This window comes from Gigantopelta aegis, chromosome 3 (genome assembly GCF_016097555.1).
Source record: "Gigantopelta aegis isolate Gae_Host chromosome 3, Gae_host_genome, whole genome shotgun sequence".
Classification (NCBI taxonomy): Eukaryota; Metazoa; Mollusca; class Gastropoda; order Neomphalida; family Peltospiridae; genus Gigantopelta; species Gigantopelta aegis.
This window is the reverse complement of record NC_054701.1, coordinates 13,963,687-13,989,329: the sequence shown is the minus strand read 5'-3', so window position 1 is coordinate 13,989,329 and position 25,643 is coordinate 13,963,687. Positions and strand designations below refer to the sequence as shown.

The following is a 25,643-nucleotide window of genomic DNA, read 5'->3' as shown; positions in this document are numbered from 1 at the left end:
CAGGGGCCGTGGTATGTGCTGTCTGTTGGATGGTGCATATAAAAGATCCCTTGCTAGTAATGGAAAAGATTAGCGGGTTTTCTCTCTAGGAGTATATGTCAAAATGACCAAATATTTGACATACAATAGCCGATGATTAAAGGGACATACCCTAGTTTCAACCCGTGAAAATTAACACTAAGTTTATTTAATCTACAAACCTGTAACACATTTAGATAAAGTTAAAATTGAGTGAAACATGAGTATGTGACTTTGAAATGGTGAAATACCCTCTAAAAATATGTTAAAACTGTACTCCATATATGTTACTTTTCAGACGCACGTGCGTTTTTAAAAATATGAGAAATGCATTTTGTGATATTAAAAACACTAGGATGACCAAAAACACTTCCAATGTACGGGAATGGATAATCCAAACAATAAAATTTAAGTAAAGTATGACTTCAGTTATCATAAACGGCTCTAATAGTAAAACATATGCCTTAGTGTTCAAAAACTAGGGTATGTCCCTTTAATAAATCAATGTGTTCTAGTGGTGTCGTTAAATACAATAGACTGACTCTTAACTCTTAAGCTCTCTTAAACAACATTGATTTGTCTTTGGAACTCCTTTTTTTATGTTATACCAGTGAATTAGGCCCCTGGAGTTGAAAGTACATTGATTAATATTACGTTATCTTGTATCATGGTCTTGTCACATGTTAAATGTTCAAACCGTGTCTCTTGTACATATAGTAGGTAGTACTAAACCAAATAACTTCCGGCTGGGTCAAATTCCGAGGTGCACCGAACTTTTGATAGAGAAGTTAACACCACAAGTCCTGTCATTGGTGATAGATATGATAACAAATATAGTTTCATCTGAACAAAATATGTACGCAATTTTATGTCATCTAGTATCACTGTGTCAAGTATCCTTGTGCTTGAAACATGTATAGGGTACCTTTAACAAAAAGTACTCAAATTGTGTGCGAAACTAGGCGTGTTGTAAAAACATCTGGTTATACCGAAAATGAGCCATGAAAGGTACCATTTTCTTCAGTTAATACTTTGAGATAGGAATTGTAGTACTGATATTTATGGGTCATATCTTGATTGATATATTGCATATAGTGTTTCTAAACACAAACGTTAACTTGGTCGCCTATGGGATTTTATTTGGTATAGTCCAACCAGTAGCTGTTTCTAGGCATCACACACTGGTAGCAGTCATAATCTTGTCAATATTTCACTTTCATTCAAATTTTCATTTGACTCTAATTCGTCAATCAGATTTTATACAATCACTTCAATAACTTTCACATTTTTTACATTTGTGTCTTATCTCAACTCAACTCAGAACTCTATTAAAGGGACATGCCTGGGTTTGCTGCAATTTTTAAGACGTTATCGACTAATAGATACATTTTTAACGATTGTAATTACATATCAAATACATTTCTCTGCATAAAATATTGGTGGCTGTATATTAAACGTGTTTCTGATCGTTCTAATATTAGTAGTAGGTTAAATTTCGTTTTATTTTCTAAAATGTTTTTTCGTACGTACGAAATTATTTGAAGACAAAATCCAGTTTGGGCTTCTTACAAATATTAAGACGACCAGAAACACATTGAATATACAGACACTGATATTCTAAACAAGAAAATATATTTAATATGTAAATTTAATCGTAGAAATATTTTATTAGTCGGAAACATCTTACAATGCAGCAAACTCAGGAATGTCCCTTTAACGTGCCCCTATCCCACAGAGGTTCCAGGCACGTCTATCTCAGGTCTGATCTCTGGCATGGCCAATGACAGATGTGTCTTATGAAATTATAAATGTAATGTCATGATAATATTTAACAATAATATAGTAAAATTTAAACATGTATTGTTATCTATTCGTGATTGTTCTGAAATTATTATGGTAATTATCTGTGAAAATTAGTTGGACGGTGGAACGGATTAGTTCTGATCCATCCAGTCTCTCCATGATAATCTACGTTTAAAAAAAACTAATTTGTCACATACTATCATAAGAAACAATATCTGTCATACTTCTGTTAGATTCTATTGACGTATATCAGCTGTGAAGTACTCGAGTACAGCCCTGCAAAAAACCCTGCAGGGGGTGGTCCTGACAATGGCGAGCGAAATTTAGGTCATTCAGGATATAGGTCATGCACAGTCGGAAAAGTGATTAAAAATAAGAAAAATCACTTTGTGTCTGGGGGATTCAATCCCCGGAACACCCCTCTTACAACACGCCTCTTCCCATTTCTTTCCGCTTTAAATAAGCATACATGAAACTGTTAACTTGTTATCTATGACTAGTACACTATTTTTCTCGACACTTTGTTTTTTCTTTTTTTCTAGAACCAGTTGCATCTCCCAAAGACTTTCGACTGGATCCAACTAAACCGGTGCAGCCTCATGTAGCGCATTTCATCTGGGAATCAGTCGACGAAGAGGTAGATAACATTCGGGGACGCTTCATAGGGTATAAGGTAAGATACGTTGGTTTTTTGTGTGTGTGTGTGGGGGGGGGGGGGGGGGGGGGGGGGGTTTTTTTTTTTTTTTTTTTTTGGGGGGGGGGGGGGGGGGTTGTTGCTATATTGTATAGTGTTTTTTTGCTATATGATATAGTGGTTATGCTATCCGATTTCAGGTTGCCAGATACTGGATTCGCTTACCACAACCTACTTCCATCGGCAATGAGTTTTAAAAGCATATTATCACAGATTTACAGGACCTTATTTTTTTCTAAAATATGGATAATAGTTGAAAGTTACATTCATTTGCGATAAAAATAATAATACTAATAATAATAATAATAATAATAATAATAAAACATCGCTATTTTATCACCCAAAACGTTATAACTGAACCACAATTTTCATTGTTTTAAATCTTGGAACTCGTCTGTGAGAAGTCCATGAAGCATACTTGATCACAGTGCATGTCAATTTTGCTCAAATTTAACATGCGAACTCACAGTTTTCTGTCAACCGAATGTGCAGTAACTATTCTGCTAATCACCGACAACGACAATTTCTTTGAATTAGTAAACATAGTTGACTTACAGTCCGTTAAAAGGTATCGTTGTGAGCGCGAATAAATGCAAAGCTGAAGATAGCAGTTAATTACGCTGGCAGAGAATTCCGGCAGTTAAGTAAACACCGAATTAGAAAACATTTTAGTTGGCCTACACTTTAAAAAGAAAAATCAATTTTAAAAAGGCAGACAAGTATGTAGAAAATACTACCGTAATGCATGTATATATAATTACCTATGTCACGCTTGTGGCTATAGTATGTTTGCCATAACAATAATGAATTTGTCAAGGTATAAACTGGGCATAGGCGTACTTGCCTGGTGTTTAGGCAGTCAGAATACGACTATCCATAAATTTTCCTGTACCTATATAGGTCTAACAAGTCGGGATAGTCGAAGTTATATATATATAATTTGTATATTGCTAAAACAAATTAATATATTAGCTTATTACCACAGTGCATTTTTTGTTTCCTCGCCGAGGTTGGCCATGCTGTCTGGACGCAGTTGCTTGATAAACCATTTTGACACTGCCGTTATTCGGGAGATGCACGCCACGTGATTCAAAAGACAAAGCATAACACGTCTGTGCTCCATATCGACGTTATTTGTTTTCTTCTGATTTTTGGATCGTCGCCATAATTCAATTATAATATTGTTACAAAAAATATCAATAAAAAGTGGGATATGTTGTTTATGTAGATGGATGAATAAAGTACTTTTTAAGGGACAAATTAATAATATTTTGTTTGTACATTAAATATGCCAATGGTCTGTGACAATTTGTCTTTAATGGCTCAGTGGGGACTTCACTCTCACTAACCAGTAAACATTAACCCACTGTCCTGGACAAATAGTCCAGATAGTTGAGATGTGTGCCTTGAATAATTCGCTATAAGCACAAAAATTCAAGTCAAAATTCATGAGTGAAAGAATGTTGTGTTTGGTATAAGTATGTTGTTAGTTTTGCTGCCCCCCCCCCCCCCCCCCCCACACGCCTAAGCCACTTTGTTGTTTTTGTAACTCGTGATATCTGGTGTATAAGTATCATGCTATCCTGTCTTTCAGCTGAGGTACTGGAAGTCGAGTGAAGGTCGCCTGAAGAAGAACGAGGTGGACATTATCATGCAGGAGCAGCACAGCGACTGGGCCCCGGATGTACGGGTAGCCCTCCCCAATCTGCCCGCCTACACCGCCCTGCGAGCCCAGGTGGCCGTCATGAACTCACACTACACGGGACCGCCCAGCCAAACCATCGACTTCTTCACACCGGAGGGAGGTAAGATGCTTTCATACAAACATCGCGCGCACGCACGCACGCACGCACACACATGCCCCCAAACACAACGCGCGAGCATACACACACACACACACACACACACACGGATGTACCCCCACACAAACACACACACACACACACACACAAACACACACACACACACACACACACACACACATGCCCACGAACAAACACACAAAAACACGCATACACACAGAGAGAGAGAGAGAGAGAGAGAGAGAGAGAGAGAGAGAGAGAGAGAGAGAGAGAGAGAGAGAGAGAGAGAGAGAGAGAGAGAGAGAGATGCCCAGATACAACCACAGAAACCTTATTTGTAACAACTGAATAAAGCCAAGAAACCTCTGAGTGTAGAATTGACGGGCAAAACTAAATGCATTCGCAAATTTGTTTCTGTACAAGACGAAGTAAAGGGAGAGTTCGACGAAATTGTGACACGATCCCAAATTATTATAAACATACAGGATTTCAGTCTCAGGAAATATGTAGAATCAGAATATGTGCTCATAAATTAAATATAGAATCTGGCCGATATCGTAACATCGAAAGATCAGAAAGAAAGTGTACAATTTGTAATACAAATGTTATAAACATGAATACCATTTTATAATGCAATGCCCACAATACAAAGATTTACGAAATAAGTGTTTTTCTATTTATACAGTTGTTAACTACAAGTAACAAAAAAGAACTTAATAACCTAGGAAAATATCTAGTACAAGCAAACAAAATTAGAGATCAGCTATTACAATAAGGAAAACGGGTTTTTTTTTTTTGTATCCCTAATTACTTTTAAGAAAACCATACCCACCATTTTTGTGCACATGTATGTATTGTATATATATATATATATATATATATATATATATATTTGTTTTGTATTATGTTTTGTATATATGCTGATGAGCTTAAAACTTAAAGCTAATAAAGAATTGAATTGAATTGAACTTCTCTATCAAAACTTTGACCCAGCCGGAAGATATTTGGTTTAGTACTACCTACATTAAATACGGGTGAAAATATTTTAAAATAATTAATATCGGATACAGTCGCTATCATGAACACGCTGTATTTTCAACTAAAGAAGCTCTTTTAGTAATTTATTTTGTTTCGCATTTATATTTGTTAAATAGCCAACAGTAATAAACAGCGTCATTTGTCAGACAGATAACAGTAATTAAACGATATAAAACGCATTATTATCACGGCTAAAGACATCGAATCAAAAGTATTGCGAATCGATTGAGCATTTGTTAATTAACTACGGCAGTGTTTGAACACATTTTATCATCGAGTCTATCATGATCGATTGACCGCGTTCGTATTCTGATTAACAACTCTTGCTCGCTCCTTGTGTTGTACAAATGTTGGACCCACTTTGATAACCAACGTGCGATGTTTAGCACAATCTCATTACAGTCTGGTTAAACATTGACATAAAACATCAAAGGCGTAAAAACAAAATTTAGATCATGATATTGGTCATTATGTTGTTTTTTGTATTATATTACAACTTGTTTGAACATGCGTTATATATTCATTATTTGCTGCGATTTGTATTATAAAGAATATATTATACTAAATGTAGTATATATGTACTCGTAATATGTAGTATATGTACTCCTAATATCATCCATTTATGCGTACGAGACGGAAGTGTGTGTGTGTGTGGGGTGGGGTGGGGGGCATGTCAACTATCACTAGTGCTGAAGCAAATCGTCTAATTGAAGTAAAAATGATAGAGATACTCGGAAAACAATTGCTAACCTGAGGCCTTTTTATCATGTTTTACCTTTTTAATACACGCAAAATTAAAAATGGCAAAATGCGTAGTGATTCGTTTGCAACCCTTCATAGCTGTTTGGCAGTTAAGCTAATATTATAAAAACGTTGCAGATTCACAGCTTACTCCCCACATACCTCCAACCCCCGTAAAATGGGAGCCCATACGCCTACCTATTGCTAAATTTTAATATTCCCCCCAATAAATCTACACTTCCTTCTTCATGGCATTATGGAGTGGAATACTTAAACTAGTAATACAAGATAACTGTTATCATCATATAGCCTACGCCTATTGATCAGGGATATTATATATATAACGGCAGGACACAATACATAAAATATGTTTTTATATACCATTCGTGGGTTACTGTCTTACATCCCACCCATCGACCAAGGGAGGATCTAGGATTTGGTAAAGGTGGGTCATAAAATTAAAAAAAGAGCAAGTTTGATGCTGCCAAAGGCAAATGAGCCGAACTCCTAAATGGGTGTGTGTGTGTGGGGGGGGGGGGGGGGGAGAGAGATCAGTAGTAGTAGGGTTCAGGGTTCATGCTTCCCGGAAATGTTTGAAATAACGATGCTTAGAGACGCTTTTTCAGAGCAATTTAGTGAATTTAAAAGAACAAACAAAGTCATTAAAAGGGGCACTCCAAACGGGCGGGGAGGGGTCACGGAACCCCTGTGACCCCCCCCCCCCCCCCCCCCACCTCGTGAATCCAATGCATCGACCATATGCGTACCTAAATGTGCGTTATAACGGTGCGACTTTTTAAATAACAATTTAATTTTTTTTTAAATGGTATCGTTTTTGATTGAACTCTGCTACACGTGAGAGAAATAAAATCACTGGCGTGTTGCACCCTTGTCAGTAATAGCTCCAGCCCAATCCAACTCCATGTTATAGACGTTATTTAAATTGCGTCGTGATTACGCACCTTTAGCCGCACTGTTTCTTTGATAAGAGTAGCCCATGAAGTGGCGACAGCGGTTTTCCTCTCTCAATATCTGTGTGGTCCTGAACCATATGTCCGATGCCATAAAACTGTAAATAAAATGTGTTGAGTGCGTCATTAAATAAAACATTTCCTTCACTGTTTCTTTGATGTATTCCAGCACCTGGCCCAGTGAGAGAGCTGCACGTGGAGGCCACAGGAATGAAATATGTATTATTAAAATGGCTGCCACCAGACGAGCCGAATGGCGTGCTAACTGGATATAACATAGGATACCAAGAAGGTAACTATCAATACCGCTAGCATGAATAATTCACTTTTATTCGCACTCTATTACTGGAGCACCTGAAACCTGCGAGATCATTGGGTTGTTGGGATTCCAGGCCTGATTTTATCTCAGGATATTGTTTTGAGTTTATGTCTTCGTTTGGTGAAATAATAGATGAAAAAAAAAAAACATTTGGAAATGATGACATTGTGTTCTGTCCGAAAAAAAGCTAGTTTCCTTTCGTTTATTTGAGAGTTCATTAATTCGTTCATTAATTCATTCTTGCAGGTAACTAAATCGAATGTTATGTGAACTGTTATAATATCGGCTGTATAAGAATATATAACATCAATAACTGTATTTCTTCCATCGTAGACCTATTTACGTAGGCTACGTAACCCAGATTACAGTATTCTATAGTATATACACATACAGATAAAATAGAGATATTCATGCAAAATGTGCTTGCCTGAAACCTTTTTACCATACATTTCCATCATTCTACTCACAATATTAGTTGTAATCCATGTAAATATGCGAAGTGATTCATTTGGAACCTTATATACCTGTTTGGCAGTAATGCTAATTTGAATATTCGGGTTGGGTATTTTTTTTTTTTTTTTTTTTTTTTTTTTTTTGGGGGGGGGGGGGGGGGGGGTCTTTTTTTGAAGCGTACATCAACTAAACCCCCCGATGTTTTTGTGTGTGTTGCAGCTATCAACGGGTCGTTTGGTAAGTTCACCCCACTGAGTCCTCGGATCAACAACCCCTCCACCCTGGGGGCGAGGATCACTGGGCTGGAGACGAACCACCAGTACCGGTTCCATGTGACCGCCCGCACTAAGAGCGCGCCAGGCGAGCCCCAGTACATAGACATCAAGACGGCCAGCGGTAAACGTAAGTGTGACAGTACTCAACGGCCTGTCGTCTATTCAATAGTCCGTCCCATCCTCCTACAAATAATATTTTTGTAAATAATTTCAGTTTGGTTTGACGTAAGAAGAAAGGTAAAAGTGTTGTGGAAATAACAAGAAAATACTATTTTTGTGTGCAGTTCGGAGAACAGTCGACTAAGAAATAAATAACTTGTAGTAAATTCCATAGTATGAAAAAAGTATTGTTTGTGGGACGGACTATAGTTGTTTAAGCCTTGCCGGAATGTCACTTAACACTGCAATGCACCCACCTATCACTGTGCAGTATTTTACTGTCTCATTGCGTTCGGCAGCAGCGATCAATGTTAACGTTCGCGACTGGTTTCATTTGTTTCTGGATGTGTGGCAAGTTCAGGAGGTCGAGCGCTGGCTAGATAATTGACTTGTACCATCTGCATCTATTATATAATGTTCATTTAACGTTAGGCGCAAACACTAGACTAGCAAGCGACCGCGAACGCTCGCCTTCCTACACAGGCCACTTACCCAATTTAGTAGGAAGCGCATAAACCAATGTAGCGAACATTCTGCCGAATTGAGAGTTTGTCCCATTCCCTAAATAGTAAATAATTTACAAACATTTTATAACAACAGTCTCTCTGCAGTAAAATGCTTTTTATCACACTTGTCACCAAACTAATTGTTACCGAAGATTCTCATAGTCTTGGCCCAAGGAAAGGGTTTGGTTACTTTTCAGACCTACACCCGGTAAACATCGTACATAGTTTATCTAGTAAACACAACATTCATATGTACAATTTAACTGTTAGCGATATTTTTTCCTAGCGTCCTGTTCCTTCCCCGTTGCATCACACGCCCACCCCCATTCATCAGATTAATTTGACAGTAAGAGTCCCCTCCTCACCACAGACTGTGATTTGTAGCACCTAATTATTTCTAAGACTCTCCAGTTTCCTTGCATTTTGAATGCTCTTTCCATATCTGCATTGCTTGTATGAGAGTCTCTCTGCCAGCCTGATCTTGTATCTGTTCTCTACTAAACTTCTGCTGCACGATTATGTTAATATTAATTTTATTAACAATAAATATATCACATTATGTTACCATATGTTTGTGTTGTTGTTGTGTTTATGGCAATGCTTCTTTCTATCTTTTTTTGTTCACTCGATATTTGAACTTTTTGCAACTGGATATGATGGCATATACCATGTCTGACTACGTAACCGTTGCCCTAATTTTCATTTATTTTTTCCATAGCCTTAAAGTTGTGGTGATTCCAAATATTAATATTAGGAAAGCATTCGGAAAGATGTGCACTACAGACACTAAATAGAGGGGCGTAGCGTTGTCAGAATCTGGGAGAGGGGTTCGAAAATTAACCTAGCGGACCCCTTTGTCTACATTGTCCCTGGACACCTACACGAATTATTTAATATTCAACTAGACAGCGTGTTTTAGTCTCAGCAGGGTGATGAACGATAGTGATCTGTAGTAGTAACGCTATCTATAGTAACTGCATTTAGCGTTGTTATTACATATCGTTGTCGCCCAGAGGTCTGAAATAACCGTGGAAAGGACCCAGCTGCTACAAAATGGCGAGTTTTCTAGAAGTGATGCTATGTGAGATAATGACTCTCTGTTGCCTCTTCTCACAGCGCCCGTTCCTCCCAGTCCTCTCATAGCCAACATCAATGACGCGAGTGCAAACTTGTCATGGACAAGAAGTCAGCTGTCCAGTAGTGATCTCTATTATCTCGAGTACAGAATGCTTGGTAAGACCATAACACATAAATAATGGTCGTCAATTTTGGTATTTAATGTAACATAACTACGATAGACCAAACAGCTGATTATTTATAAAAGCAAAAAAAACAACTACAAAAAACCAACAACAACAATAATAATAAATATAAATAAATAAATGTTGACATTAATAATGTGTACATCGAAAGAACATGATTTTCCTATTACGAGTAACATAAATTTAACAATTTGTATATGTTCTTCATCGACAAGTCTGTATAGCTTTTAAAAATAATATTAATAGTTTTATACATGAGAATACTTGCAATGGTATGTTGCGTTATGAATAGTATATGATGAGAAACCAGCAATCGGTTATTTTATTTTCAAACCATGTTTTCCGTCAATGAATAGCTACCTAATTCTGGATACAAATACAATAATAACTGTCTTTTTTCATAACCTTATGCCATAGCGCAGGCAATTTTCTAAACACATTTCTCTGTTTGCAAATGCACTGACATCATGTTGGCTTCTTCTGATTTTGCTCACGACATTCTCTCTGTTTATTTGTTTTTTCTTGCACGCTTACCTCTCTTGTTCACCACTGAAGGCGATACAAGCTGGAAGAAAACCGGCATGGTGCAAAATAAAAGCTGGCAGGTGTTAAATCACCTGTCACCTGACGCGAAGTATGAGGTGCGGGTGATTGCCAGGAACGGCCTGGGTGACCTAGCCAGCAGCAGACCCATGCTGTTGTCCACCAGTCTCAAAGGTAGAGATCGTTGGTCCCCCAATATTGGAAGTGTTCCCTCTGTCAACGTGAAAGTCTTTAGTGCCATCATCGTAGTTCTGTAAAATAACTCAGGCTTGTTCCTACGGCCATTGATAGTTTGTAGACTAGAGCATTTTGTAGCATCCTCGTAGTTGTGTAGAAAACAAGTCGTCAGTGTTCCTATAATTGCATTAACTTGATACCCTTGATAGTTTGTAGAATGTATCTCCACTATCAGATTAGATCATTTTGTAGCATCCTCATAGTTTTGTAAATAAGGTATTATTGAGTACCTACACTGTTAGAGCATCTTTAAAAACTATTGATAGTTTAGAACAATTCGTTGCTTTTTAACAGCCTTGCTAGTTTATGAAATATATGTCCACTATCAGACTAGATAATTTAGTACCATCTTCGTAGTTTTGTAAATAACTGATTGACTATCTACAGTGTTAGACCATCTTAAAACTGTTGATAGTTTAGAACAATTTGTTGCTGTTTAATAGCCTTGATAGTTTGAGGAATAGTGCCAATATCAAATGTGTTCATTTAATAGCACCCTCGTAGTTGAAATGATATATTCACCCCTGTCGAACCAGTATACTTACTAGAATCATCGTAGTTTTGTAGAAAAAATCGACCTTGTACCTATAAATGAAATAATCTCTTAAAACGTTTGATAACCTTTAGTACCAATCGTGTAGCTTTATAGAAGACATCACTTGTGTAGATCAATACTGATATAATCCTAGTAATACATGTAAGTTTTATAGAATACAATATATTTTGGCACACTAGAACCCTATATATATATATATATATATATATATATATATATATATATTGGACATGTCTTATTCCTCTAATGACAGAAATATTTAATGTCATTTAGTGTGGTTTCGTATAGTTCGTTAGTGACGTCCATGTAGCGCTAGAACCCGTTTGTAAACATATAGGCTTCGTTTGGTGAATATCACTTGCTTGTAACCTGAACTATATGAACGTAGATAGTGGCTGAATGTAATTTAGAAATTGGTATTTTGCTTGTAGTTCTTATAATGGCTTAGCTTAAATTGCACGAATGTAGATTCTGTTTAAATGTAATTCTGCGTGTAGCTTTCAAATTGGCTTTGCTTAATATCATTTCATTTATGACTTCTCTTTCATAAAACCAAAACCACCAGATTAAGACATATTCATGTTATCTCTGCTTATCAGGTTTCCTCTTGTGATAGCGTAGGTAATTCTTAACTGTAGTTGTCAGTTGACGAGTTTCTGTTTGCCATTGTTATACATTTCATATCGTATTTGATTTCATTTTTATCAGTCTTTGGATTTACTTTTAATTAGATTATACTAGTCAACACGTATACATATCTGGTTTGATATAGCTTATAATTAATCGAATATGAAACCAGACCTGTGTCTATGCTATTTCATTATATACATGTATACATATACTACGGAGTGTTGCCACTTCCTTATGTACAATGTCACGTTTGTACATCAAGATGGTTTCTTCAATTCGACTAAAGGCAGCGCCTAATGATACGAGTGCCTCAAACGAGAATAGCGGATTTTGGTAAGACAGCATTACGATTTCATCGATTGCTATATGCAATCGGCTATTCTCGCATACGGCACTTATATCGTGTGACGCCGCCTTAAGAGAGCACAGCGATGCTAATAGTAAGTTCAGTAATATCCGAGGAATAGATCAGCATTTGTATTACATCAACCTTTTTAATCCGTCAAAGGATGATACCGGCAACTTTCAAAGGAATCATGCCCCAAAATGTAGCCCGTAATGGTAATGCAATGTGCTCTTTAATTGCAGGTCTGTTTGTATTCTATATGATTTTGTGGAAATATTGCAGTGGCATTTGTAACACAGACGGCAGCTACATGCGTGGCAGTTTGAACAAGTTTCACTGTAATACATTACTTGAATTTCATTGTTATCACTTAACGTCAACATATTGTTTTCTGTGGGAGAGCTGCCACTGTTAGAACTTGTTTGAAAATAGAATTTAGGACAATGGTCTGTATATGTTTGGTGTCAACAACAAATGTTTTTGCAGCTTTCGGGAATCAATCAAAGAAAGCCTATGCTGAAACGAATTCAGATAAATGAAAACTACGACTACATACATTCATTTTTATTTTGCGTAACTAACGACGGAACAATAAAGAACAATGTTTGTATTTATCGTTTCAGAGCAAAGAAACTACTACCGATTAGCCAATGATGAACTACAGGAGCTTTACGAACCTTTTGCTGGCGCGCAGCAAGCTCAAATCTCATTGGCTCTCCTGATGTTAATGAATATCACGTGGTTCCTGTTCAGATGACACGAATTGTATCACGTGAGCGCTTCCGATAACCAATGCCAGTAAAGAAGTCAATTATATCTGGTTGTTTTTCACAATATAGTATGGCAAATAACATTTAATGTGCTGAAACAGCCGAGCACGTTGGTGATTTTCTATAACATATGCAATGAGCAATGAAATATATAATCTCATCTCTTAAATTACAATCGTGAGAGTTAAAGGCTGGTTTCACGACAAATAGCCTGTTTTAGAGAGTCGCACGGCATACGTGACGTGCAATATTATTATATACTGATGAAAACAAAATAAGAGAACACATGAATAATATCACCGGTCTCGGTAGTAAAGTGGTTAAGCCATTGTACGTCATGCTGGTAGGTACTGGGTTCGCATCTTAGTACCGGCTCCTATCCAGAGAGAGTGGGTTGGTGTAACATCACTACATCGATTTCTGGACAGGAAGTTAATCATGTTACTGAAATTCAATGCCACAGTACTGACATTCAGTCCCACATCAATTATCTGTATTTTATACAGACATAACTTATATAGTAGTGGACTACATTTGATCGCAAGTACTATGAGTTCCCTTCTTTCTTTACATTAGTATATACATTGTGTTCATACATTCATTTTATTTAATGCTCGCTTCCAAAATGCATTCTGCAAACACTTTCATAAACTGATGTTAGCTAAAATAAACTTACTGGGTGTTAATTTTCTTTTTAAATGGCTGTGTTGCCATTATTCTATTATCAACCTGGACATAGAATATGACATCTGTCTCTAAGATTGGATAAAGAACGTTTCAAGACATGCTAAATCTAAATATTTTAACTCTGCCTTTAACGCTAGTACGTACCAGGTTTACGTTTGCTCTTTCATGGACAGATATTTTCGGGTATGCCCAGGACAGGTGTGTTTTAATATTTGGTGTTACATGATTGGTTGACTGATAGTTAATTTGCATAGCAATACAAGGACGGACTCAGAGAATATTTGAGGAAGGGGACCAAGGACAAAATGGTACGTGAATCGAACTCTTGAAAAGGGCATCTTAATAAAGGTTTGGCTTTCCCAAAATGACTATTATTTTTAAATGGGCACTTGAATGTTTAAGGGTTATGTCCCCTCGGTCCCCTTCCTTGCATCTGTCCTTGCAGTGACACATTGTATGTTCACACTAGAAGGGTGTAAGTCGTATTTTAGATCCTAATTTAGATATGCATTATAAATAAGAGTTGATGTTGCAAAGACACATCTTCATATCGCTGCTGTACCCCTGGTTGTGAGTCTATTGTATCATTAGTTTTGTTTTACAACTCATGTCATTCAGTAAATCTCACATCATATTAAGACTGCATAGCTTCGTTAATGTTTTGATAATTGTTTATTTCCTGAAGGCGGCTAAGGCGATTTTTTTCTCATATCAGAAGCTATATCTAGTGAGAGCATTATTGTGGATTCTGGCGAAGTACCACTTATAAAACTATTATATCTATGTAAAAAGATAAATATTTTGCATTGTATGTAAAAATAATCTATGGTGCCTACAGCATGGACCATAAAAAACAACATTTTAATAAAGTCAATTTTTAAAAAAACCTACTAAAATATATTATGCAATATTAAAATAAGGTATGCATTACTTATAAACGTATTTAGTGTTACGATAAATCGTGAAATGGTTTCGGAAAATGTATCATAAGAAGGAAAAACGTTAATACATATTCGGATGAAATGCGAAGTAAGTTAATGAAATTAAAAAAAATATGAATCCAATGATTTCTTAAAATTATGATAACATTGTGGGCCTTTGAAATTAACAAAGTATTTTTTTCATTAATTTAAAAACAAATCAGTCTTAATAAAAAAAAAATGTCATGCATAATTATTAAATCCATAAAAGTAAACTAATTAATGATAATGAAATATTTCACCTTTTTGGTTTTAATCGATTATAGTTTGAAAGCTAATTCATTGGCTATATAATCATACCTTATGTTCGACCATCATATCATTCTTTGCTTTTTTCTCAACAATATTTTTATTTACAGGTTGTGAATACAGATGTGTACATATAGATTTTATATGACCGTTCTAATTAATAAAGAACATAATTGTACATGAATGTCAGTTGAGTGTATGTAATATTGATATGATTCAGTGGATGTACAAACCTGAATTCAATATTTCTATTGTAGGAGGTGTTTAAAGTACTCCCCACATGGCTGGTACCTAGGGTAAAATAACTCGATATTAAAACAATTCACGGCGCAATGATTTAATCGAGTAGACTGGCCTATGTTGTGTTGTTGTTAAGCCATCGAACTGGTATATACCGGGTTCACGACCCGGTAGCGACTCGCACCCAGAGCGAGTTTAACAATTCAGGGTGAATGTGTAAGACCACTACACCAGCTTCTCTCTTACTAACAACTAGCCATTAAGACATTGTCCAGGAAAGACGGTCCGTATAGCTGAAGTGTTGGACCAGGGCCAGGTATTTGAACCTCAATTGGATATAAGCACAAAACTAAGTTAGAATAAATAATAGGGTATTTTTTACCACCCCGATAGCTAGGAACCTGGTGAAGGAAATGTTTTATTTAACGATGCACTTAACACATTAGGAACCTGGTGAGTGGCCGAACTATAAACACTAGCTATGCATGTCTGATTGTACATGGTTGTCAACTGGGTCGAAGTTCAGAACGTGATGTTAGATGTTGAAGCATTTTTACTTCTAGGTTGTATAAAAATGAACACAAAATGTATTATATCCACTCGATGTTATTTTAAAACAAACAGCTGTCGACTCGATAGCCAACATTAGCCTGGTACGCACATTGATTTTAATGTTACGGTATATATTCAAAACACATCGTGGCAAAAACCAAACCAACTTATGTCGTGATAAGACAATAAGCTTGTAATACAAACACGGTTATAATTGATGGATAACATTTACAAAATTGCGTTCATACATCTAACTGTGTAGTATTTTATAAAACGAGAAACCAATGTCATGCTCAAAACCAAAATAACCAAAAGTATTTTTAATACAAACCACGACATATAATATATTGCTGCCAACAATCTCGCAGTTCAGAACTCTGAATCATGTTATTTTAAGTTGCATATAGGATAGTTATAATAAAGTATGTAATTCTACATTCTGGTTGCGTTAAAATGACGTTATTATCATGAGACGGATTGTCGTCTCATCAAAGTTTTCCAAACTGATCTCAGCGTATATATTGAATATGTTCGTGTACATTTAGAGTTACTAGTTTACGTAGAATAGTATTTGTGATAACTGAGAAAATATGTTTGTTTTGTTTGTATGTATGTCCAGTACATAATGTTAGGCGGAATGTAGATGTTTTGTTTATATGTCCAGGATCCTGTTATAACGAAGCGATCCTAGCTCTAAGATGATTTCAAGTACATAAATAAGTTAAGATCATTGCCCTACGATCAGCTCAAGTACATAATGAAGCTAAGATCATAGCGCTACGATCAGCTCAAGTACATAATGAAGCTAAGATCATAGCGCTACGATCAGCTCAAGTACATAAGGAAGCTAAGATCATAGCGCTACGATCAGCTCAAGTTCATAAGGAAGCTAAGATCATAGCGCTACGATCAGCTCAAATACATACGGAAGCTAAGATCATAGCGCTACGATCAGCTCAAGTGCATAAGGACGCTAAGAGCTTAGTGCTAAGATCAGCTCAAGTGCATAAGGAAGCTAAGAGCTTAGTGCTAAGATCAGCCGAAGAGCTTAAGGAAGCCATGCACTTAAAGTGATTTTAGCGTTCAGATCGTTTCATAAAACTGGGATCTCAGTACATAATGTTAGGCAGAATGTACACAACGCATGTATATTGCTGCATGAAGTTTTATGTTCATTCCAAATACTGCCATGGAGGCAGTATGTCAATCACATTGAATGCAAATCAAAGTGGTAGGAACGTTTTGTTGTTGACTATATCACTAAGGATATTTTGTCTGTGTAAAATGAAGGTGAAACAAGCAATATTTGTGTTTGAAATCCGTTGCTTAGCGACACATATGTCTGAACACTGCTTTGTTAGAATGATGGATATCGTTAACAAATTAAACTATTACCGGGTAATTCATAGTCGGACGCGAACAGTAGGTTTGTTTGGTCATTTTGATATTGTTGTCAGAAGTTAATATTATTGTTAAGTTGTTCCATAGCTGATAACATGAGTGCAAAATACATTTGTTTATATACTTATCAACCACAAAATAAAACTGTATAAACCAGGAATTCGGCAGTCCCACTAATCATATACTACTTATAGTCCCTCCCGTCGGTGACCCCCTGTGATGAAGTTTTAATGGCCATTACTTAGGAAATAATTTACATCTACAGTAACACTTTATATAAGGACGTTTATGTAAGGATTTTTACACAGTGTATAACGAAATGCATGTATGTACATTAAAATAAGGAAAGACAACTTATGAACTTTTGTTTTAAATTAATTTTTAAAAACTAGTACTTTGTATTATTTTCACTAAAACCATGATATATCGACAGAACGACAAACACGTAATAGTTGTCATTATTTAAATATGTAATTATGAAGAAATTGTGGGAACTTGTAACGAAATACAAGAATGTTGGTAATAAACGAGAGATTAGTTTGGGTGGACTCAATTTATGGTATGGTAGTTATTATGTTCGTGGTGTAATTAATGGCAATTCCGTCTTGTTTTTGTATCGATGTCAATCATTCCGTCTTGTCAGCATTAATTTGTATATTGATTTATTCATATTGTTTGTTATACTAGAAACAGAAATGTCTTTGTTTACATTCGTGCAATATGAATTTTCTCCATTGTTTGAATAAATGCTATTTATTTTTTATGTATGTGTTTTGTTATTAATTGTACGACGTCTGAGGCTAACGTAAAGTGTGAAATTAAAGTGATTAGATTATATATTTTACAATTCCCCAGAGTACATCTGGTACAGAATATTACGTTTTGGAGAGTAGATTAAGCTAATATTGATACACTTAGTGATACACTGCATGTCAGCGCAATCGATGTATTGACAAATTACATTAAAGTTACATTCTCTGGTTACCATATTATAACATCATGTACAAATGTGAAATACAAGCTCAAATGCACTTTTAAAAAAGTCGTGTGTGTTCGCTATGAACGGATATCGTCAAACGTATACGCTTGATTCGTCGCCTGTGCCGCCATAGCTCGGCAAAGCACAAACGACAGTCTGTTGTCAATTTCAGTTAACACGTGCGTTTGCCGATTTCAAATTGTAGGGTTCGTCTCAAAAAATTAAAAGAGAAATCTTGCGCTGTACGAAGAACGTTCAACTGAGGATACGGTACTAGAGTCTTTAGTTAAAACCGGTTTGATCTTGACAACGTATTATCGACAGTCGTACCTTCCTATTTCAGAATTGATATTTTATAAAATGTTAGTAGAACTTTCAAAATTTAGTTTGTATACTAGTAACATTAATCATGTATATATTTTTAAAATAAAATATACTAAAGTAGACAATGAACGTTTTCACTTCTTAATTTTACGTGTTAAAATCGACAAATTCAAATAAATATTATTTCGTTTGGAAAGGGTAAAGTTGGGGGGGGGGTGTTTAATATCAAAGATAAAGCATATTGATTTAATAATCATCCGACCCCATACAACCGTAAATAAAATGTGTTGAGTGCGTCGTTAAATAAAACATATCCTATCCTTCCTTCCATCTGTTGGATGTCTAACATTTGGTAATTTTGAAATATAATCTTAGAGAGGAATCTGGTGCATGTGCAGGGGGAGGGTATTGGAGGTCGAAACCCTTACTTGCCCAAGCTTAAAAAAAATTGAAATGTATTTTTGGGGGGAGCATGGCCCCATATAAACTTAGCTCAACACAGTCTCTAACCCCAACCCCGCTGAAATCCTTGCACACGCGCCTTGGAAACCCGCTACATTTTTTTTTTTAGCAAGGGATCGTTTATATGTACCATCCCACAGACAGGATATCACATACCATGGTCTTTTTGTATACCCGCCGATGGGGGTCGATCCTAGACTGACCGCGCATTTCCAAAAAAAACACCTTTTTAGGTCTAAGTAATGAATAAAAAATAGCATATGGTCTTGAAAAATGTTACGTAAATCGAACACAGTACCCTCTTCCTCTACCCCTAGAGCGTTACGTAATTAGTAACACCCCCTTACATGTAACGCGTATGCCAACAATTTCAAGGCAAATCCCCCACTCACCGACCCCTGGAAAGGCGTTGTACCATACCTCTATGGATATAAATATGTTTTGGAGATATGAGATGACCCCTCAATCAAGACAGTTAAATTTGTTCAAAAATTGCGAAATCTCACGTGATCTCTTGTTGGGGAATTCTATACTTGTGATAAGCCAATGAAAACCGAGATCGGTACGAGCCCGTCAAAAGTGTCCCACTTTCAAAATACTGGCTTTGTTTTTGACTTGGATAAGCCAGCGTAGTGAAACCAATGCGGAGTGCGGCGTCATAATATATGCACCAAACGTAATTGGATTTTCTGTTCTATATGCTTAAATAATAAAAATATTCCAGGGAATGTAGTTTTAAGATATATTTAGCACTCGTTTCGTGCATACTGGCAACATAATATAGTCCAGACAATCTAAGGTTAAAAAAGGCCTAACCTAGAACAAATTGTAACAATTTATATTTTGCTTTAATTTACTCTCAAACACATCCTAGACAACATATCAAAATTGTACAGTGATGTTGGTGGGGGTAAGTGACTAATTTATATGAATTAAATATAACCGCCAGATTGTATACTTTCAACAATTACTAATTTAAATAAATTAAATATGGCCGCCACATGGCATATTTTTCTATATTATGCTCATGTATGTTGGCTGATACAAGATATGTTTAGTAAATGATGTCTGAAATGCGTTGTATTTTGACTGCATATAACTTATGTAATCACTTAGGTCTTACTTAATTTATAGTTTAAGATGTCTTTCAAGATGGCCTCCATAATTCCCGTTTGAAATAAGAGGGTTTTTTTTAGGAACTTGTATTTTAAACAGACATTCCTGAGTTTGTTGCATTGTAAGATGTTTCCGACTAATAAAATATTTCTACGATTAAACTTGCATATTAAATATATATTCTTGTTTAGAATATCAGTGTCTGTATATTCAATGTGTTTCTAGTCGTCTTAATAGTATGTGTAAGAAGCCCAAACTGGATTTTGTCTTCAAATAATTTAGTACGTACGAAAAAACTATATTTTAGGAAATAAGATGAAATTTAACCTAGTACAAATATTAGAACGATCAGAAATACGTTTAATATACAACCACTAATATTTTATGCATAAAAAATATATTTGATATGTAATTACAATCGTTAAAAAGTCTCTGTTAGTCGATAACATCTTAAAAAGTGCAGCAAACTCAGGAATGTCCCGTTAAATTGATTAGATTATATATTTTACAATTCCCCAGAGTACATCTGGTACAGAATATTACGTTTTGGAGAGTATATTAAAGCTAATACTGATACACTATACACTGCATTTCAGCGTAATCGACGTATTGACAAATTACATTAAGATATATTTAGCACTCGTTTCGTGCATACTGGCAACGTGATATACTCCAGTCAATCTAAGGTTAAAAACGGCCTAACCTAAAACAAATTGTAACAATTTACTTTTTGTTGTAATTTACTCTTAAACCCATCCTAGACAACATATCAAAATTGTACATTGATGTAGGTGGGGGAAAGTTACTAATTTGCATGAATTAAATATGACCCCCACATAGTATGCTTTCAACAATGACTAATTTACATAAATTAAATATGGCCGCCACATGGCATATTTTTCTATATTATGCTCATGCATGTTGGCGGATACAAAATATGTTTAGTAAATGATGTTTTAAATGTGTTGTATTTTGACTGCATATAACTTATGTAATCACTTAGAAAGGTCTCCCTTAATTTATAGTTTAAGATGTCTGTCAATGTTCAAGATGGCCGTCAAAATTCCCTTTTGAAATAAGAGGGTTTGTCTTAAGGAACTTGTATTTTAATGGGAATCATTGAAATAACAGTTCGTTAAAATTTCAAAGTAATCTTAGATCTTGGTAATCTATATTGTTTAAGTTTAAAGGCATATTGTCACAGACCACTGACCTATTAAATGGCCTAACAAAGTATTACGTAAAATATATGTATTTGATTTGTCCCTAAATGTACTTTATTGAACAATCTATGTAACCATCATATTCCACTTATTAATGACATTTTGTAAAAAAAACACCTAATTGAATTATGGCAATGGTCTATAATTTAAAAAATTAATATTGCCAAGAGGATTGATATGGATTTCACTCCATCATGGTTTATTTAAGGTGCTTCAATAGCCAGATTTTGTTTCTAAACATTGATGTAATTTTCATTTATTATCCACTTTTGGAGAAATAAGGTTCTTAAATCCGTGACAGTATGCCTTTAAAAACATAACAAGTAATGCACCATGTCATAGTGTAGATAAATGTGTTCCACATAACATAGCATGGTCTTACAGTTCATTAACTAGCCGATTTTCTGAAGACAAAACTGAAATTTGTACACCCAATAGGGTGTATAGTACCAAATCAAATCCCATAGACGACAATAGTAACATATGTGGCTAAAACTCCTACCTGCAACGTATCAACTGACATAAACGCCACGGATATAAATACTACCACCCCTCACACTTAAAGTGAATCAGGAAAACATGGGGGTCAAGCTGCTCGTTTTTGAGATAACGGGTAGCGTCTATGACTACCCTAGTTCCGCACAAAATTCGAGTACTGTTTTTTCACAGGTACCCCATACATGTTTCAAGCACAATGCTACTTGACACATTGGTACTAGATGAAATAAAATTGCTTTTTTTTTTTACCCAGATAAAACTATTCTTTTTTACAACCAACACACTCACATTTATAACCAATCACAGGACTTGTGGTGTTCACTTCTCTATCAAATGTTGGGTGCACCTCGAACTTTGACCCAGCCGGAAGTTATTTGGTTTAGTACTACCAGTACATTTCCATGTATTACATGCAAAAATACATTTTAACATGATCATATTGCTACCACGAAGCACTTCTATGTGCGTTGTCTATAGGAAGACTGCCACTTTTGAGGATGATGCATCCTTCCTAACTTGTTATACAACTTTAATCCTGCCCAAGACAGGACCTCGTGAATATATTTATAGACAGCTGTGATGACATGCACTTGTAAATCAGGTGTTTGCCGCTTCATTTCTCCTGACAACTTCATTGTTTGTTCACATACTTTCTTCCTATGCCAGTTAAAGGAAAGGGGTGTGTAAGAATTAAGGCAGAATGTTACATTAAACATTGTCCATGGCAGGTATTGAAGTAAACATCTTTATAATGTTCAGTTATGCTTACTCCCATTCTAACTCGTGGCTCATATATTGTATGGTCAGTCATTGAATTTGCATTTTGTAACATTCTTAAGCATTTTTCCATATAGTGTCGTTTTCAGTTTACTTATGCAATCAGTAGAAACGTCCTTAGTTACACATAGTTACCATTACACTTGCACTTCTCTATTTAATCACATTTTTACTGGTATATTGCATATATAAAAAAAACATTATATTAATTAAGCTTGGACCTGTTACGTAGTGTTTGTTTCGCTTGATATTTACGTACATGTGGATAGACCTCAACAAACAGGTTTTGTGTTCCACTTACACTGTGTTTGCGGACACAATAGGAGTGGTTCGTAGGATTATTTCATCATTTTTCAACAGAACAGAACGGAACAGAATTTTATTACGCTCAGGCCGTTACACAACGGCATATGAGGAACAAGATATATAAACTGTAGTGACAAGATAGGGTTTACAGGAGATAGGGTTTACAATGGTATTAATACAAATGCAATAGAATAATAAAGGCAATAAGAAAATACAATTAGAATAAAATAATGTAATGTCACATTATTGTAATTACTACCAAAATGTGCTAATCGGACGCGCACATATGTATACGTGGGTAGTGATAGACATTGTAAATAATTATAGGCCAGTGTTCTTTTAGAGTTTACTGCATTTATCAATAATTTCTTTTATTAATTTACATAATTTCTTGAGAAGACTTGTTTTGCTATTCGTCATTAGTTGTTTAAATTTCAAGGCACTTGGTTTATTATAATAATATGGGTTAAGCAAATGTTTACTGGAGTTAGTGAAATAAGTACATGTGAATAAATAGTGAACTTCGTCTCCAATGTTATTATTGCTACATAATGTGCACGTTCGATCTTCTACTGAGGTGTTGTTCCAGCGTCCTATTTCGATTGGTAAGTAGTGGTTAGATGTTCTAAATTTGAGTAATATAGCCCAAAATGTTTGTGGTAATATAATAAGATATTTTTCTAAGGTTTTCTTCAAATATAGTGTACGTTTTATCTCTACAGTAAAGAGGTGGACTCATGATTCAATATTAAATACGGTGAACACCGAACATATGACCCAGCTTCATATTGTTCACTCAAGCGGCTGACACAATAATGAAATACCATAATAACCTATAGGAAACGTCATGTTTGTAGAGCAAACACTGTAGGTCAGATTTCTATATGAAGACTACGCTATTGGAAAATGTAATATCTGTCCTGTGCTACACAAACATCCATACATTAATATATTACAAGTGGTTGTAGAATCTAAAAGCTATACACTATATGAAAAGAGACAAGATTTGGCTGCCATTTTCAAACAAATTAAAGTTCAGGATATAAAATGTGGTTGTAGACCAAAAATTCCACCGGATTTCATATTCAGTGACCAAAAAGTCCATTGGAATGACAAGACATGGTTATTTAATGTAGAACAAGTATTTATTTGCTTAACCTATTATGAGTTGGCCAACATAGGTCGACAAAATTCAAAGTTAACAGAGGGCTTTTTAGATATAATTTTTGTCACTTTTGTAACTATATAGGCTAATTATTTTGTATTTAAAGGGACATTCCCGAGTTTGCTGCATTGTAAGATGTTCCGAGTAATAAAATATTTCTACGATTAAACTTACATATTAAATATATTTTCTTGTTTAGAATATCAGCGTCTGTATATTCAATGTGTTTCTGGTCGTCTTAATATCTGTAAGAAGCCCAGACTGGATTTTGTCTTCAAATATTTTCGTACTCACGAAAAAAATATATTTGAGGAAATAAAATGAACTTTAACCTAGTACAATTATTAGAACGATTAGAAACACGTTTACTATACAGCCACTAATATTTTATGCGGAAAAATATATTTGATATGCAATTACAATCGTTAAAAAGTCTCTATTAGTCGATAACATCTTAGAAAGTGCAGCAAACTCAGGAATGTCCCTTTAAAGTCCTTCTTTGACAACATTAGTATCACTAACAAATGTACATCGGTTGTATATTATTATCGACATATATGTGCTATTTGAGGACATATTTTGGTAGCCATTTTGGATAAAGACAGCCATCTTGAATTATATTTTTCATCTATATATCGCTGATAGCATTTTAAAGAATATGTGTAAATGTATTTAAATTATAGTAATCATGTGTCCATGTATTTGTCCACTCAGTCTTAAGACAAGTTTGCCATCGTGTTGGAATATACAAGTCATGGCTGCCATTTAGAATTATGCAAATTAGCGTATTTGCCACACCTACATCAATGTACATTTTTAATATGTTGTTCAGGGTTCAAGGGACAGTTGCATTAAAAATAATATTTGTTGCAATTTGTTTTAGATCAAACCTTATTTTGACTGGACTAAAATGAAACGTGCGATTCTGCGAAGGACCATAAAAAACCCACAACATTATCATGGATGTTTAACGATACTCCAGCACAACGAATACATCAGCTATTGGGTGATCCATGAGCCGTGCTGTTTGATGCATTGTTCAGCATACAGGATTGCACTTTTTACAAATCAGTTATGAAATATTAGGACGAAAGACAGCTGTTGATTATCGAAGACAACACTGGACATCATAAGATCATTAGGACCGGCATCACCAGAAGATCCTTGAATCAGACTTCTTGCTATATTATTGCTAACATTAAATTCATTGGTGCTAACACAATTTCGAGTCTTTACATAGGTATAATAATGAGTACGCTATGCAATGATCGACACTCGAATAAAGATTCGTATGTAAATAAGACGTGCTCAGCGTTTCAACCAAATAGTCGCTAGAACGACGTCGATGTTGACAAATTAATCGGAGACGGCTTCCTGGTGCTGTTCCGTTACGATGACTCAGCATATTTTACTGGATATTACATTTATAGGCACTTAAATACTAACTGCAAAACATACATCTGCATTATATTGTTACAGGAAGCATATGACATAAAATGAAGTTCAGTAAATCACGGTAAGCTTTAAAACATTCTTAGATATCGATGAATTCCAAACCTCG

General features: G+C 35.4%; 2 protein-coding genes across 2 annotated transcripts in view; one reads left to right on the top strand and one right to left on the bottom strand.

The window, feature by feature from the left end:
• LOC121367550 (neuroglian-like) overlaps positions 1-17,987 on the top strand; it is a 57,285-nt gene extending 39,298 nt beyond the window's left edge. The window contains exons 6-10 of the mRNA XM_041491800.1: positions 2,364-2,494; positions 4,110-4,320; positions 7,237-7,359; positions 8,059-8,241; positions 12,977-17,987. Coding sequence (XP_041347734.1) covers positions 2,364-2,494; positions 4,110-4,320; positions 7,237-7,359; positions 8,059-8,241; positions 12,977-13,110 — 782 coding nt within the window. The 3' untranslated portion in view covers positions 13,111-17,987. The remainder of the gene's footprint in view (positions 1-2,363; positions 2,495-4,109; positions 4,321-7,236; positions 7,360-8,058; positions 8,242-12,976) is intronic.
• Positions 1-25,643, bottom strand: part of LOC121367552 — a 105,187-nt gene that overhangs the window by 2,803 nt on the left and 76,741 nt on the right. The gene's annotated exons all lie outside the window — the stretch shown is intronic.